The 15286-nt window shown below is 41.5% G+C and overlaps 1 protein-coding gene and 3 long non-coding RNA genes across 5 annotated transcripts in view; 1 reads left to right on the plus strand and 3 right to left on the minus strand.

Moving 5' to 3' along the window:
* The window catches only part of LOC138971663 (uncharacterized), a gene marked incomplete at its 5' end in the record, with an annotated part of 10933 nt that extends 5565 nt beyond the window's left edge, over positions 1-5368 (minus strand). For both annotated transcript variants that reach the window (XM_070344431.1, XM_070344432.1), the window contains 2 exon segments: positions 2340-2485; positions 5152-5368. In XM_070344431.1, the coding sequence (XP_070200532.1) occupies positions 2340-2485; positions 5152-5368 (363 nt within the window).
* Positions 5369-7014: 1646 nt separating this feature from the next.
* On the plus strand, positions 7015-10053 carry LOC138971666 (uncharacterized). The gene is made up of 3 exons (XR_011457335.1): positions 7015-7095; positions 7770-7922; positions 9518-10053. It is a non-coding gene; the product is annotated as an uncharacterized lncRNA (long non-coding RNA).
* Positions 10054-11351: 1298 nt separating this feature from the next.
* Positions 11352-15286, minus strand: part of LOC138971667 (uncharacterized) — a 170553-nt gene continuing 166618 nt past the window's right edge. Inside the window, exon 2 of the long non-coding RNA XR_011457336.1 lies at positions 11352-12232. This is a non-coding gene — a long non-coding RNA (uncharacterized lncRNA). The remainder of the gene's footprint in view (positions 12233-15286) is intronic.
* On the minus strand, positions 12979-15220 carry LOC138971664 (uncharacterized). The gene is made up of 3 exons (XR_011457333.1): positions 14858-15220; positions 14250-14304; positions 12979-13252 (listed from the first exon to the last, which is right to left on the minus strand). It is a non-coding gene; the product is annotated as an uncharacterized lncRNA (long non-coding RNA).

A 15286-nucleotide genomic window follows, 5' to 3' on the forward strand; every position in this document is an offset into this window, starting at 1 on the left:
CCAGACAGGCAGACATACCAGCAGGCTAGCTGACAGACATATTCACTATCATATCAGTGCAGCATATGCCTTCATGACCAACCAGGACTGATTCTGGGAGAACTTCTAAATGTTTTAGCGGTCAGGCCGGGACCGTTTTTGTTGATCAGCTACAAATAAAAAAGACACAGTGCAAATTTAAATTAACAATATCAGCGTGACTTGATCTAAAGAATGACACGTCAAATGTTGTCAGATTACATCTAAAACAAAAAATACCGAAATTTCAGTTTTGTCTGTGGGTGCTTTACAGAACGGCAAGGCAGCACCCACCCTCTAGTGTGTAATATCGACCTGTTCACTTGAACATTGCATTGCCAAAGTTCTGAAGAATCAAGTGAAATTGCGTTACTCAAGTTACGTATAATACGTCATTTCCTTTCTGTCTAGCGTTGATTCTGAATATGTCGCTCGTTATTGGACAAGAACAAATTAAAGCAACTGAAACGCATGCTCAACATGGTGTATCCTGTAAGGATTGTTGTGTGAGCGCATTTCACCAGTTAATATTCATCACGTCAGGTGAGTGATTGGCTGACCCAGGTCACGAGAACACTTTGACTGACAGGCGTAAACAGATAGGAGCGATCTAGCTCGATCCAGTTCCCATTGGGGCTCTTCTGTCTAATTCGCGTGGTCGCTTCGAAATTTCTGTTGTTTGAAATAAACAGTAATAATACCGTTAAAAAACAAAGGATTACTGTACTCACCGATACAAAGACGACACAAGACGATTACGAATTTTCGCTTCTGGAAGCATCATCAGGAAAAGAACACAAAAGACAACCAAAAGCAGACGCAACACAGAACGAACAGGGTTTGAAAGAAAATGGAGGGGAAACACGCAAAAAGTGGAAGGAACTCCAGGAACGAAAATGAATGAAAGGGGAGAGAAGTGGTTGGATGATGTCAAGAGCACAGGCATACAGACTAAAATTAATACACACTTATAAAGGGGGGGGGGGGAGGGAGAAAGAGGGAGAAAATTAAAAGAAAATTTTTAAAAAAATATAAAAAAAAATAAAAAGGGAGGAAAAACACGCACGCACGCACACACACACACACACACACACACACACACACACACACACACACACCCACACACACACACACACATTCACACACACACACACACACACACACACACACACACACACACACACACACACACACACACACACACACACAAAACCAAACACATAAACACACAGAGAAAGAAACACACACAACACACACACACACAAATACAAATACACACACACACGTACCGTAAATCCACAGTATGCTTGGGGAATACAAGTACATCACATTTTCGCATTAAAACCGTCAGGTGTGGATGTGCCCAGGGATAAAATGAAATTCGACTCTACTTGTTTTCTGTCTGTGGAGATGCTGTACATTTGCCAGACACCTTTCACACGCGCATCCTGGGAGGTGTGGTTACTGCTGTTGAAATGTTGGGCAACAGACCTACATCGGCAATGCCGAATATCTGCCAGATGTTCGGTGAAGAGGGTAGAGAGGGTTCTTTCGGTCTCACCAATGTAGAGTACTTTGGGGCATTTGAGACAGGATTTGGCATAGATGAGGTTGCGGCTGGTGCAAGAGAACGTGCGTTTAATTGTGAAATCTTGTTGGGGGCCGGTCAGAGTGGTAGAATGGCAAATGTGGGGGCAGGTGTGGCAACGAGGGTTCTGGCATGCGTTTGTGCCGGGTTGTAGGGGAACTGGGGAACGAAGAGAGGATCGAACCAGGGAATCTCTAAGGTTGCAGTCCCGTCGGGAGGCCATCAAGGGTGGCAGGCTGAAAGTGTCACCAACAGAGGGGCTGGACTTAAGGACTTAAGTAATAATACCTTTATTTCTAATATGCTGACTGTTAGCAAATAATAACATACATGTCTCATGAATGATATCAGCATTCGCCTGACGGCTCATGCTTAATAACCTTTTTCTCGACATGTCTGTTATCATTTGCTAACAGTCAGCATATTAGAAATTACTTATAATGACCGACATGTCTCAAAATGATATCAGCATTCGCACGTCGGCTCATGCTGTTATACATGCCACAATATGTGGATATCATCTTGAAGAATGCACATGTACAATTTTTTAAGCATGTGTCCTGTAGTTTTCTTTATCACACACACACACACACACACACACACACACACACACACACACACACACACACACACACACACACACACACACATACACACACACACACACACACACACATACAAACACACACACACACACACACACACACACACACACACACATAAACACACTGACCGTCCAGATAACATCGACAGGGGGTTGACCAAAGTCCACAAAACGACCGCAGCGTAACTGCAAAGTCCAGTCCTCTAAGACGTCATCCCAAATTGCGTCACTCATGGTAACGAGGAATGCGTCGATTTGTACTGCCGGAGCTCTGGCTGGGAAGAAGAACAATGACGTGTGATCAGTATGAAAGTGTATTATCTGACAAATATACTGTATTTTAATGAGTTGCTGAGGGGGCTTTCAAACCTTATTTCTCGCCTCTCATTTTGATTTTGTTTTTATTTTGCGGGGAGCTTTCGTCTTTATTGGTCTTGTGGTTTATATACTGTACTGCCTGAAGGTTAACATGTTTGCGTGGTGGGAAGCCCAGCAAGGCTGTTTCTACATTCAATACTAATATTGACATCAAATTAATCTCAGATCAAATATAACGTGTTGTATGGCACTGACACAATTGAAATATTCAATATAATCTATTTTATTGGGACAATATGTACAAACATTATTATGATCAATACCCATGTTATATAATATGATGTTCTCACAACATGATAGACACGTTGATTTTTAACATCCTGTGATATGCATATGCTAAACAAGTACAGAAATCCCTCTTTAAGATGATGTAAGTTGCAAGTGAGTGGTACAAAAATGACTGTGTTACATTAGTTCAAAGCTACTAACTAGCATGTCGGCCATTTTTACACTAAAAACAGGTATGTTTCCCTAGCAACCTCGGTATTACATGATATAGCTTATGAAATGGTATTAACAATAAAATAATAAGTAATGCCTTGTCAAGCATGAATTAAATAAACACTTCCAGAACTATAGTTAATTAGGATTGATGCCTTTACTGCCCAAGGCTGTATTAAGCAATTTGTCTGAGGTGGGTTTGTACGAGTATGGCCATTTTTACCCCGCCATTCAGGCAGCATACGCCGATTTCGGGGGAGGCATGCCGGGTATTTTCGTGTTTCTATAACCCACCGAACTCTGACATGGATTACAGGATCTTTTTCGGGCGCACTTGGTCTTGTGCTTGCATGTACACACGAAGGCGGATAAGGCACTAGCAGGTCTGCACATAAGTTGACCTGGCAGATCGGAAAAATCTCCACCCTTAACCCACCAGGCGGAAGCGGCCGGAATTCGAACTGACGACCTTCCGATTAGGAGGCCGACGTCTTACCACCCCGCCACTGTGCCCGTCATGTTTTTGTTTGTTTGTGGGTGCGTTTCTTTCTATTCATATATTTTGTTTTGATTTGGAATTCCTTTGCGATCACGTTGAATGTACACGTTTACGGTTAACACACACACTCACCACATTACAGCCTTAAGGACATACAGGTAATCAAGCAAGCAGCTAACATACCACAGAAAAGACATGGGGGGAATCAAGCAAGCAGCTAACATACCACAGAAAAGACATGGGGGGAATCAAGCAAGCAGCTAACATACCACACACAAGACATGGGGGGAATCAAGCAAGCAGCTAACATACCACACAAAAGACATGGGAGGAAAATCAAGCAAGCAGCTAACATACCACACAGAAGACATGGGGGGAATCAAGCAAGCAGCTAACATACCACACAAAAGACATGGGGGGAATCAGGCAAGCAGCTAACATACCACAGATATGACATGGGGGGAATCAAGCAAGCGGCTAACATACCACACAAAAGACATGGGGGGAATCAAGCAAGCAGCTAACATACCACAGATATGACATGGGGGGAATCAAGCAAGCGGCTAACATACCACACAAAAGACATGGGGGGAATCAAGCAAGCAGCTAACATACCACACAAATGACATGGGGGGAATCAAGAAAGCGACTAACATACCACACAAAATACATGGGGGGAATCAAGCAAGCAGCTAACATACCACACAAAAGACATGGGGGGAATCAAGCAAGCAGCTAACATACCACACACAAGACATTGGGGGAATCAAGCAAGCGGCTAACATACCACACACAAGACATGGGGGGAATCAAGCAAGCAGCTAACATACCACACAAAAGACATGGGGGGAATCAAGCAAGCGGCTAACATACCACACAAAATACATGGGGGGAATCAAGCAAGCAGCTAACATACCACACAAAATACATGGGGGGAAAATCAAGCAAGCAGCTAACATACCACACAGAAGACATGGGGGGAATCAAGCAAGCAGCTAACATACCACAGAAATGACATGGGGGGAATCAAGCAAGCAGCTAACATACCACACAAAAGACATGGGGGGAATCAAGCAAGCAGCTAACATACCACACAAAAGACATGGGGGGAATCAAGCAAGCAGCTAACATACCACAGGAAAGACATGGGGGGAATCAAGCAAGCGGCTAACATACCACACAAAAGACATGGGGGGAATCAAGCAAGCAGCTAACATACCACACAAAATACATGGGGGGAATCAAGCAAGCAGCTAACATACCACACAAAATACATGGGGGGAATCAAGCAAGCAGCTAACATACCACACAAAAGACATGGGGGGAATCAAGCAAGCAGCTAACATACCACAGAAAAGACATGGGGGGAATCAAGCAAGCAGCTAACATACCACAGAAAAGACATGGGGGAATCAAGCAAGCAGCTAACATACCACACAAAAGACATGGGGGGAATCAAGCAAGCAGCTAACATACCACAGAAAAGACATGGGGGGAATCAAGCAAGCAGCTAACATACCACACAAAAGACATGGGTGAAAAATCAAGCAAATGAGCAGGAAAAAAAGAAGAAAAAAAGGAACGGGCGAACGAACTTTTGATGTGGTATGACTTATGTTGTACCTTCAACAGACAACGTCACCATCCTCTCTGCTGACGTCAGACGGCACTTTGGATCATGCAGGTTGACCCTGACGTAGTAACGGCCAGCGTCATCTTTTTGCGCCCCTTGAAGATGGAGTCCGGCATTGGGAGTGAAGGTGAACCTCTCTTTGTTTGCCTTGGTGAAGAAGTTGCCCCCCACATAGCTGGCGATGGACACGTTTGCTTTCCCAGGCGCCTGTGAAATGACAGATCAATGTGTTATAAACACACGACACTTATAACAACGTGGCCTCCGACCCTTGTCACGATGATGTGAAACTGAATTTGTAACACCTGGCAATGATCCTAGCAAAGCCTTTCATTCGTCATGCAATGACGAGTGAGGCATTACAAATAGTCTATGTGATTGTATTAACATTATTATCCCCTGGTGATTACTCTATCATGTCCCAGCGTTCTTGCGACCTGGGCCCATATTCAAGAAGAATCCGACAGGGGTTTTGTCGGTACGAGAAACAGAAAACTTCCGATAACCCCCTGTCGTGGAATTCACGAAGAACCGATAGCGCCTATGCCGGTAGGCACTGTCCTACGATAAAGTTAGAGGTGCCTATCCCTACTGATAAGCACTGTTGTCGTTACGATAACTTTGATTTCAAGATTGCGTCCATCAGTTTGCAGCGTTACCGGGAAAGAAAAAATATTCTAAGACATACGATTTTGGGGGACAGGATACATGCACCAATTCATATTCCGCATGCATAATATTTTGCAGTTGACTGTTGACGGATGTCATAACTGACAACATTCAGTTTGCGACCAGAATGGGTGCCTAGCCTCTTGTCTCGCAAGTGATACTCGCGTTGCGGTTTCAAGCGTCTGGTGCATATCAAGATGTTTTCGTGGCGCCGATTTGGGGTGAGCCAGCCACGGTCAGCCAGCCACAGCAAACGCAGCCTTGACAGAGCACAGCTGCTGCGTCAGGCGCACGCGCAGAGCGACCGTAAACAAGGGAATCCCCCCGCTAGCTATCGGGTAGGCTGGCCGATGCCTGTGAATTCGGCAGTACGACAAAAGTTGTCGGACAGAGAGCTATCAAACTTCGGGGCGCTTGTCGTAGGACATGCAGTAGTTACGTCTTGCATACGCGCCCTGGACATAGCCAGTCACTTACCTGACGTGATGAATATGAACAGTTGGAATGTTCTCACACAAATGTTTTCACACTAACCCATGATGAACATGAATGCATGTCCATTGCTTCACTTTTCCTTGTCCAAAAGGGAGCTACAGATTCAGAATGAACGTCGTACAGAAAGGAAATGACGAAAACGCCCATTAATGTATACACCATTTCACTGGAATTTGTTGCACTCTGACTATGCAGCACTCAACATGGCATACAGAGAGGGTGGGTGGTTTATTGTAACTCTGTGCACCAACCCGCCATCAACATAACTTGTTTGTTTAATACTGTGACATGGTAGTGTGGTAATTTCCTCGGAAAAATGTCCACTGTTATTTTTATTGAAATGGGGTTTTTTTCTTCTGATAATTTCTTGTATTGTGATAACAAAATTGCCCCGACCGCGAAATTTTTTTTCACACGTCAGTTGCGGGCTTTCAATCCCGAAGGCTATTTCCGAGTAGCTACGAACGTAAACGGAAGTTCCGATGTGTTCGGATGCTTATCGATTTGAGTTGTCGTTCGTGTCTCGCTGACCCAGTACACGGTAGTGCTGGAATGAGTGCAATCCGAGCTACGAACTTTGCCGATTGCAATCTAGAAATGATCGTCACTGCTGCAGGGTCAATGTGTGAATTAATAGGATAGAGCGAAAAGAATGCACTCAGCACTCGCTCAATCCATGCAGAACATCATACAGACAGCAGTCTTTCTTCCTCAGCCTCGGACATTTTCCTCTCACTGATTGTCAATCATCGGTTTGGATCAACCAGCAGGTAAGTTATTGTTTTTAAAATCCAAGACATGACCATTGCAAACGTGGCCTTTGTTAGTTTGTAGAACTGAGCAAGATTCATCTGTTGTGTATGTCATGTGTGTGTTACTGAGTAACTGGGTGTGACTGAGTCACAGAGTGTGTGCTTGTTGTGTTCTTATTTTTTTTACTCAAGTTTAGAAAATGCTTGATCTTTAATATATGCACAGAATCAAATGTTGCTGTATCAGTGTATGAACTATGGTTGTAAAAGAATAAACAAAACAATTACTGAATTAGTGAGTGATTTGGCTCTGATAGTGAAGTTGAAATAGTACTTATTTTATTTTCAAGACATGTTAAGGCCAAAAAAAAAATAATAGGTGTGGTTACGGTAACATAGCCCAAAAAAATAGGGTAGGAAGGTAGGCAATCACTTTTTTTTTTTTTAACTTTTTTTTCTAATGTGTACAAATTAAACCTGCTTGACAGGGAAATAAGTGTGCGACTCGGGCGCTTTCGCTTTCATTGCGTTTTCTGCACTCGTTTACTTGTTGTTTTGGGTATTTTTTTGACAAATGTAATAAAAAGTTATAGGGTCGGCCCCAAAAAATAGGGTAGGTCGGGTTACCGTAACCACACCTATTTTTTTTTTAGGCCTAATAGTTATGTTAATATTGTTATGGTTTTTTTCAGGCCTCCCGAGAAACCAGAGGTGATGTGCATCATTCATACAGCTCCTGTCTTTCAGTTCCAACAGTTTACCTTTAAACATGGATACATGTACTGGAGAGGTATCAGGATGACTTGGCATGCATGGTGCTTTACATTACAGACTACCCCTGAAGAGTAAGTTACACATTTATAAGGTATTGGTGATGGTAGTCTGTAGCTATAAACATGCATGTACTGATGTAGATCATTCAGCAGTTTTTTGTTCTTTGTAAATTGTATTACATTTACAAGTACTTTGTAGATGAAATTATTCATACATTTGAAGATGCATAGTAATACTGTGCATGGTAATTCACTAATTGGTATGATGTACTTTGTATACATAATGGTACAAATATCTTTATTTTCTCTCTCCTTCCCATCTTGAAGTTTGTTGCAACCCTATACTCATAAAGTGCATTATGCTGTTTGTATGAACATTGATTTGAACTATTGTGATGCAAGAAAGTAAAACATGAAATAGCTAGAATGAAAGATTTACTCATTACTGGAATTATTTTAAATACAGTCAGTCCTTTCCTTGGCTCACAATCACAGATCTGGCCAATTTTTTTTATATTTATTTTTTATTTTTTACATGGAATAAGAGTTATATAATATAGTAAAACGTATCAACACCCTGACTGCCCCTGCGCAGTGTTAGAATTTTCTGAATGACTTCACATCACATTTCTCAACAAAACTGTAAGGTGTCAACGCTAAATAGGGAATGTGTGTGGGATGAGGGCTCATGCTGTCAATTAAAAAAAATAGTAAATTTCCATCACATTCCAGAACAAGAAGAGCAAACGCTCGATCGAGTCACTTTCGCAGTTCTGAATATTATATGAGGCATCAGATGGACAGGAAGAAATTGCTATTCACAACACAATGAGTCACGTTCACATAAAATTTGAGCCCGGTCACTTTTATAGTTTCCGAGAAAAGCCCAACGTTAAGTTGTGTGTTGCCGAACAGAAAAGGCTAGTTATCTCCCTTGTTTTTCTGATAACGTTCGTAAAAGGCTACAGATGTAAATACTTTGATGTAAAGAATAATCCTACAAAGTTTCAATCACATCCGATGAACTTTGTCAAAGATATAAAATGTCTAATTTTTCCTTTGACGCTGACCTGTGACCTTGAAAAAGGTCAAAGGTCAACGAAACCATCGTTAAAGTGTAGAGGTCATTGGAGGTCACGACTAAACAAAATATGAGCCCGATCGCTTTGATAGTTTCCGAGAAAAGTCCAACGTTAAGGTGGTGTCTACGGACGGCCGGCCGGCCGGACAGACTAACACTGACCGATTACATAGAGTCACTTTTTCTCAAGTGACTCAAAAACCGCTCACATCAGCAGCATAACAAGATATCATGTCGTTAGAAAGGTTCTTGTGAGGAAGTCTTTTTAATTTTAATGATGAAAGATTCTTTTTAATTTTAATGATGAAAGTATATAAATAAATGGTTTTCACAGGAAGGAATGATGGCACCTGTAATATTACAGAACAATGTTTACAGTTTAGTTAATAGTTGTCACTGTCAGTATCACCCACACCATTCTCCATCCCACTGATTGTGTGAAGAACAAGTACATGTATTACTTCCTACCTACCTTCCGGCACCCCCACCACACACCCTCTTCTCAATACATGTACCAAAAACATATCCCCATCAGCGCACAGCAAAGTCTGAATGTGCTCAGTAATACATTTTCTTTATTTTCCAGGAAGTGAGGTGCCGAGATATGACGTGCAGGCAGCTTGCAGAGTGGTGCCTGGCTTTGCTGAGGATGATGATCAGATTCAGTCCATTCTGTGCTGACAGAGCTACCAGAACTGACCCACACTGCTGGCATGACCTTTACAGCTGCATTCAACACTTTACTTTTACGCTGGTAACTTTACGGTTGCTCTCTTTCGATTGAGCATTTTTATTTTAACTAAAGGGGAAAAAGTAAATGCCTCTGCAGAGATTCGAACCTAGGACCTTGAGATTTTCAGGCCCATGTCCTAACCACTAGTTTTTTTTATTGTAAGATGGATATATGTCTAGTGGATGCAGCTACATGTACAAATGTGCCAAATTAGAACTTGCATTCTCAGCCTATAGTTTTCTTGGGCCATTCATGTGAGTACTAAATATTGTGAATGCATTGGTATTCTTAGACTATCACACATGTGAGACTGCCTTTTCTTACTTTTGTGAAATGTGTGAACTCACTTTGTTTACCTCTTTGTGTTAATAAATGCAGTTTATCAGTTACCTCTGTTGGTTTCTTCTGCAAGTATGTCAAATGGCCCACACACACCCTCATGCGCACACAGACACGCACAAAATCAGATCTCAAGTGTAAGTATTCTTTTTGCAGTTTTATTTTAATGACCATAATCAGTCAAACAAATAATCATATCATCACACTTGCACCTAAGCTTAAAGTAGCAGTCCTGCATACATGTGTAATGTGTAAATTTTTCAGGTCACCATCTGTCCTGGCTTGAACATGCAATAAGAACACCTCTACACAAACACACGTACAGTCAACTGGCTAGCTGCTTCCCTATAAGGCATATTTGTCTATGAATTAATCGATTTTCCGCAGACAGCAGCCAGGTAGTGGATCTTTAGTATATGTCCAAGCAGACGGTTGATCTTATTACAAGTACAACACATCAAGGAAATATGTAAAAAAAACTGATTCCAAAATCTAACCTTCCAAAGTTCATAATCAATAAAGAAGAATGGTATGTTACTGGAACCCTTTATTTATGACTTAAGGCAATGTGTGGCAGTAAAATTACCAAACTTAAAGGTACTGAACTTGTCAAATCCAGGTGCACGGATCCCCTGGGGCTTTTAGTCATACCTCAGGCAGCTATCCGTTAGAAGAACTACCAAGTTTCATTGACTTGCACCCAAAGAGTCAAGAACTGCGATTTTTTTACGAATTAATTTCGGACTCTGTCCCGGCTGGTCTTGACCTATTTTTGGATCTAAATTTAGATTAGGTAGATCACCACATCATGCACAAAAAGACACGTCACTACTAACTATGTCAGACATCATCATGAGTTTGTGTAAAACAAAATGGATGCCGGAATCACTCATTTGAATCGAACTCAGACCAAACACCACGTAATAACTAGGTTAATTTATGCACTCGCGTGAACAAGAAACTGTCGAGCTTCACAGATGTCGTCGTTGGGTAGTTTTGGGTTTGTTTTACTACCATAGGAGGATTTTTGAACTGTAAATGCACTCAGCTGCAACAAAAACGCAAAACTAAGGCTGTGAGCTGCATTGTGCCTTTAAACTTGAAGAATAGTCAAGGAATAACTTGGTTTTCTGGTTAATTCTTGAAGTGACTTATTAAAATGAATGAAAACATTGTGGATGGATATAGACTGCTGTTGCTATGGAATCTAGCATTAACAGCGCCATATGGGATTTCTAGAAAACAGTTTTACAGCAACATCATACATCAGAAATTCATAATATTTAAGGATACACATGTATTATATCTACAATCATAAAGAACGTAGTTTTTTTTGTTAAAAACTACAGTTGAATTTAAATTAATTATTGTAATGAATATGCAGTAAGAAATTCGTTCATCCTCATGACAAAAGATATCAAAATTCAACTGTAGTCTGTTGTCAAAAATCGTTCTATATGATTGTAGATTGATACATGTGTATCTTTGTGCCAAATATTAGGAATTTCTGATGTATGATGTCGCTGTTAAACAGTTTCCTAGAAATCCAATGTAACGACTGTTTCCAACGGCACTCTACGTCGATCAGTATTCACAATTCTCCGAAAGCGGCGTATGGCTGCCTAAATGGCGGGGTAAAAAGGATCATACACGTAAAAATCCACTCGTGCAAAAACACGAGTGTACATGGGAGTTTCAGCCCACGAACGCAGAAGAAGTATTCACAATTGTTTTATTTATTTTTATGCAGAAAACCAGGTTATTCCATGTATTTTCCGAATTCAATTTTACTGCCGCACATTTCCTTAAAGGCACAGTGCAGCTCACAGCCTTCGTTTTGCGTTTTTGTTGCAGCTGAGTGCATTTACAGTTCAAAAATCCTCCTATGGTAGTAAAACAAACCCAAAACTACCCAACGACGACATCTGTGAAGCTCGACAGTTTCTTGTTCACGCGAGTGCATAAATTAACCTAGTTATTACGTGGTGTTTGGTCGGAGTTCGATTCAACTGAGTGATTCCGGCATCCATTTTGTTTTACACAAACTCATGATGACGTCTGACATAGTTTGCTAGTGACGTGTCTTTTTGAGCATGATGTGGTGATCTACCTAATCTAAATTTAGATCCAAAAATAGGTCAAGACCAGCGGGGTCTGAGTACGAAATTAATTCGTAAAAAATTCGCAGTTCTTGACTCTTTGGGTGCAAGTCAATGAAACTTGGTAGTTCTTCTAAGGGATAGCTGCCTGAGGTATGACTAAAAGCCCCAGGGGCTCTGTGCACCTGGATTTGACAAGTTCAGTACCTTTAAGAAAATGTAAGATTTACTGAACTTTGACCCAGCAGTTTTTGTAAGTGGACAGGCCTTAGTTTTATTTCGGTGGCATAATTCAATGCGCTTCGTCAAAATGTCTTGAACTGAAAACAAAAGCAGACGCAAGACTTATGGTCAGTTGGAGTTGTCTCCCGTACTCCTAACTTGAATGTGCTGCAGACAGGTGTACCCAAACAGCTCATATCACAAACGGTTTGGAATTCCCAAAAACGCAAGATCCGCACTGCACAACTTCAGTTCAGCGCTCGGTCTCTTTTTGAAAATGTGTATCTTGAGAGAAAAATATAGAATATTGCACCGTCCAAAGGAATGGAGTTCTTATGGGACAATGACAGCGCTCAGTTCAAAACGATAGGACAACTTTTTAAATGAGGCAGGGCCGGACTACCGGGGGTGGGGGGAGGGGGAGGGGTTATGGGGGTTGCGCAACCCCCCCCCCCCCCTAAACATGTACCTCACTTATTTAAAACATTTTTTATGATTGTTTATTTTATGCCGTTTCATGCAAGGAGCGACCATTTTCCTATCTCAGAATATGACCTACCCATCAGCTTCAGGGGGCTTCGCCCCCTGACCCCCACAATATAGGGGCTCTGCCCCTTGACCCCGCCAAGGGGAACATCCCCCTGGACCACCACTGGCAACCCCCACCCCACCCTCCTCTTAGCCTAGTCCGGCCCTGTGAGGCGTAGCGGGCCTTTAAAACATTGACAAAAATGTACAATAGCAACAAGTTGTAATGCTCAATACAACCAATACTGAGTGGACATTTACAATACTGGGAAACAGTTCTTTTTGTCCGGTGATCCTCTGCGGCTGTTGCTGTAGTTTCCCCATCGATCATAGCTGGACTTGGATAGCACTGCTTTTCATCCACATTCACTGGCCAGGTCTTCGTCATCTTCAGTCACTACTGACAAATGAATGAGAAAGGAACGGATCTTAAACACAACGACAAGAACAAGTCTAAGTATGAGTATAAAGGAATAAGTTGTGTACTGTTTGTAACTGACACACATACACACACTAAACCCACATAAATGCCAAGAGCTTAAACATTCTTTTTCCCTGGTAGACAAGTTCAAATAAAATCCCCCGACTCCCCCCCCCCCCCCCCCCCCCCCCCCCTACTGCGTCTGATTTTTGTTGGAACCCCAAAGACAGTGATTAAGTGGATTTCCATTATAGTCAAGGCTGTTTTCAATGTAACTTGTAAGCTACAGAACATGTAGTGATGTACACACATACAACTTTAACTTGTCTACATTGTATACATGTCTGTCACCATATTTGAATACATTCAGTTCACTAATTCAGTCAAAATTTCACTGAATGTAAAACGACATATTATTCTAGAAAGATATCAATGCCACTGTCCTACATTATCATAGGAATCATGTGTGTCAAGTTCTATTATTATTTTCCTTTTAAAGTTTTACGCTCTCTGTGCTCTACACACATGCATAATATACATGTTATACATACTCAAAAAAGGAAAATAATAATAGAACTTGACACACAGTTTCATTGAGATAATTATATCCTGACAGTGACAGTGTTTACTGCAATGCATTTTTTTTTAATCAAACATACACACTGAAAGTCATGCGCTTCTAGTATATTAGTAATGGTTCCAATACGGGAGGAAGTGATCACCATACTGGTGAAATAAGGCTAAGAGCTTGCGGTTTGGAGTCTAAGTCAGTAGGTGTTCATTATTTTATTATTATCCCTGAACCTGAATTATAAAAAAAAACACCACTCTCTCACAGTCTTGCTCACAGTCACACACGCACACCTCCACATGAGTTATTCTGACCAGAACTTGAGAATGAGAGAGAGGGGAAGGAAAAAACACACTGTATGTCATAACACTGACACTGACAGTTGTACATAATAAAACCTTTTACCTGATTCGTCGCTGGCCATGCAGCAATCGGTTGGCTTTTTCAGCTGAGAGGAGACCTGCAATAAAATAATAGATGAAGTACCAATCATGGGAACATCACTTTCAAAATGGTGAGTACTAGCAGAGCAGTAGAACCATTGATTGCCTTTCAAAGAAACGCACTGTAACCAGCCAGCCTGGGTAAGTCAGCAATTTGATTCTTGAACTAGCCTCCAACCTGCTTGCAATTATATTCCGAGAAGGTTATCTATTTTTAATTCTAGCATTAAAACATTTGACCAGCATTAGCTTTTATTTTGTATTCGCTGTCTTGGAAGTTGGATTCAATCTTTAAAAAAAAGAATGTTTAAAATATTATGACTCATGCATCTCGAATTGGGTCAAAAAGAGGTTGCAAAAACGTGGCAGTGGTACTCTTCTTCTTCTCCACATTAATGAGGAAATCCCTGTTCAGGGCAACTATCTTCGTACCTGACGTAAGGCAAGGATACATACATACACGTACAGGTACACTCAGTGACTGTCAGTGACAGTGAGCGGAGTGACACATGTTGCAACACATACTCACAAAGACCCACTCTAAGTATAAAACGAAACATGGAAACTTACCTCTGGTTAATATGCAATGGTTCGCCCGTCCCAATTCTCTCGCATTAGCAAACATCATTGGAGATTCTTTCCGAATTGATCACCTTCGCTCCTTGCCTTGGACTGCCATTTTGTAACTTGACTAAAAACCGAAACGCTATAGGTCTGACAAACCACCCTCAACGTCCAAAATAACTTGAGGAGGAAAAAAAAGAGCCCACAATCTTTTTGGGGGCAAAAACGTTGTTTTGAAATCTCCGAAGCTGCTTGCAAAGTCAAAGATGACGCAGAGATATGTACAGTATCTCCCTGGATGACGCAAGGATAGTGTTCGACTCGGCTCTTTGACTTGGTAAACATCGGAACTTCCGATTACGTTCGTAGTTACTCGGAACCAGCCTTCGGGATTGAAAGCCCGCAACTGACGTGTGAAAAAAAATGTCGCGCCCC

The sequence above is a fragment of the Littorina saxatilis genome, linkage group LG7 (assembly GCF_037325665.1).
Source record: "Littorina saxatilis isolate snail1 linkage group LG7, US_GU_Lsax_2.0, whole genome shotgun sequence".
Taxonomy (NCBI): Eukaryota; Metazoa; Mollusca; class Gastropoda; order Littorinimorpha; family Littorinidae; genus Littorina; species Littorina saxatilis.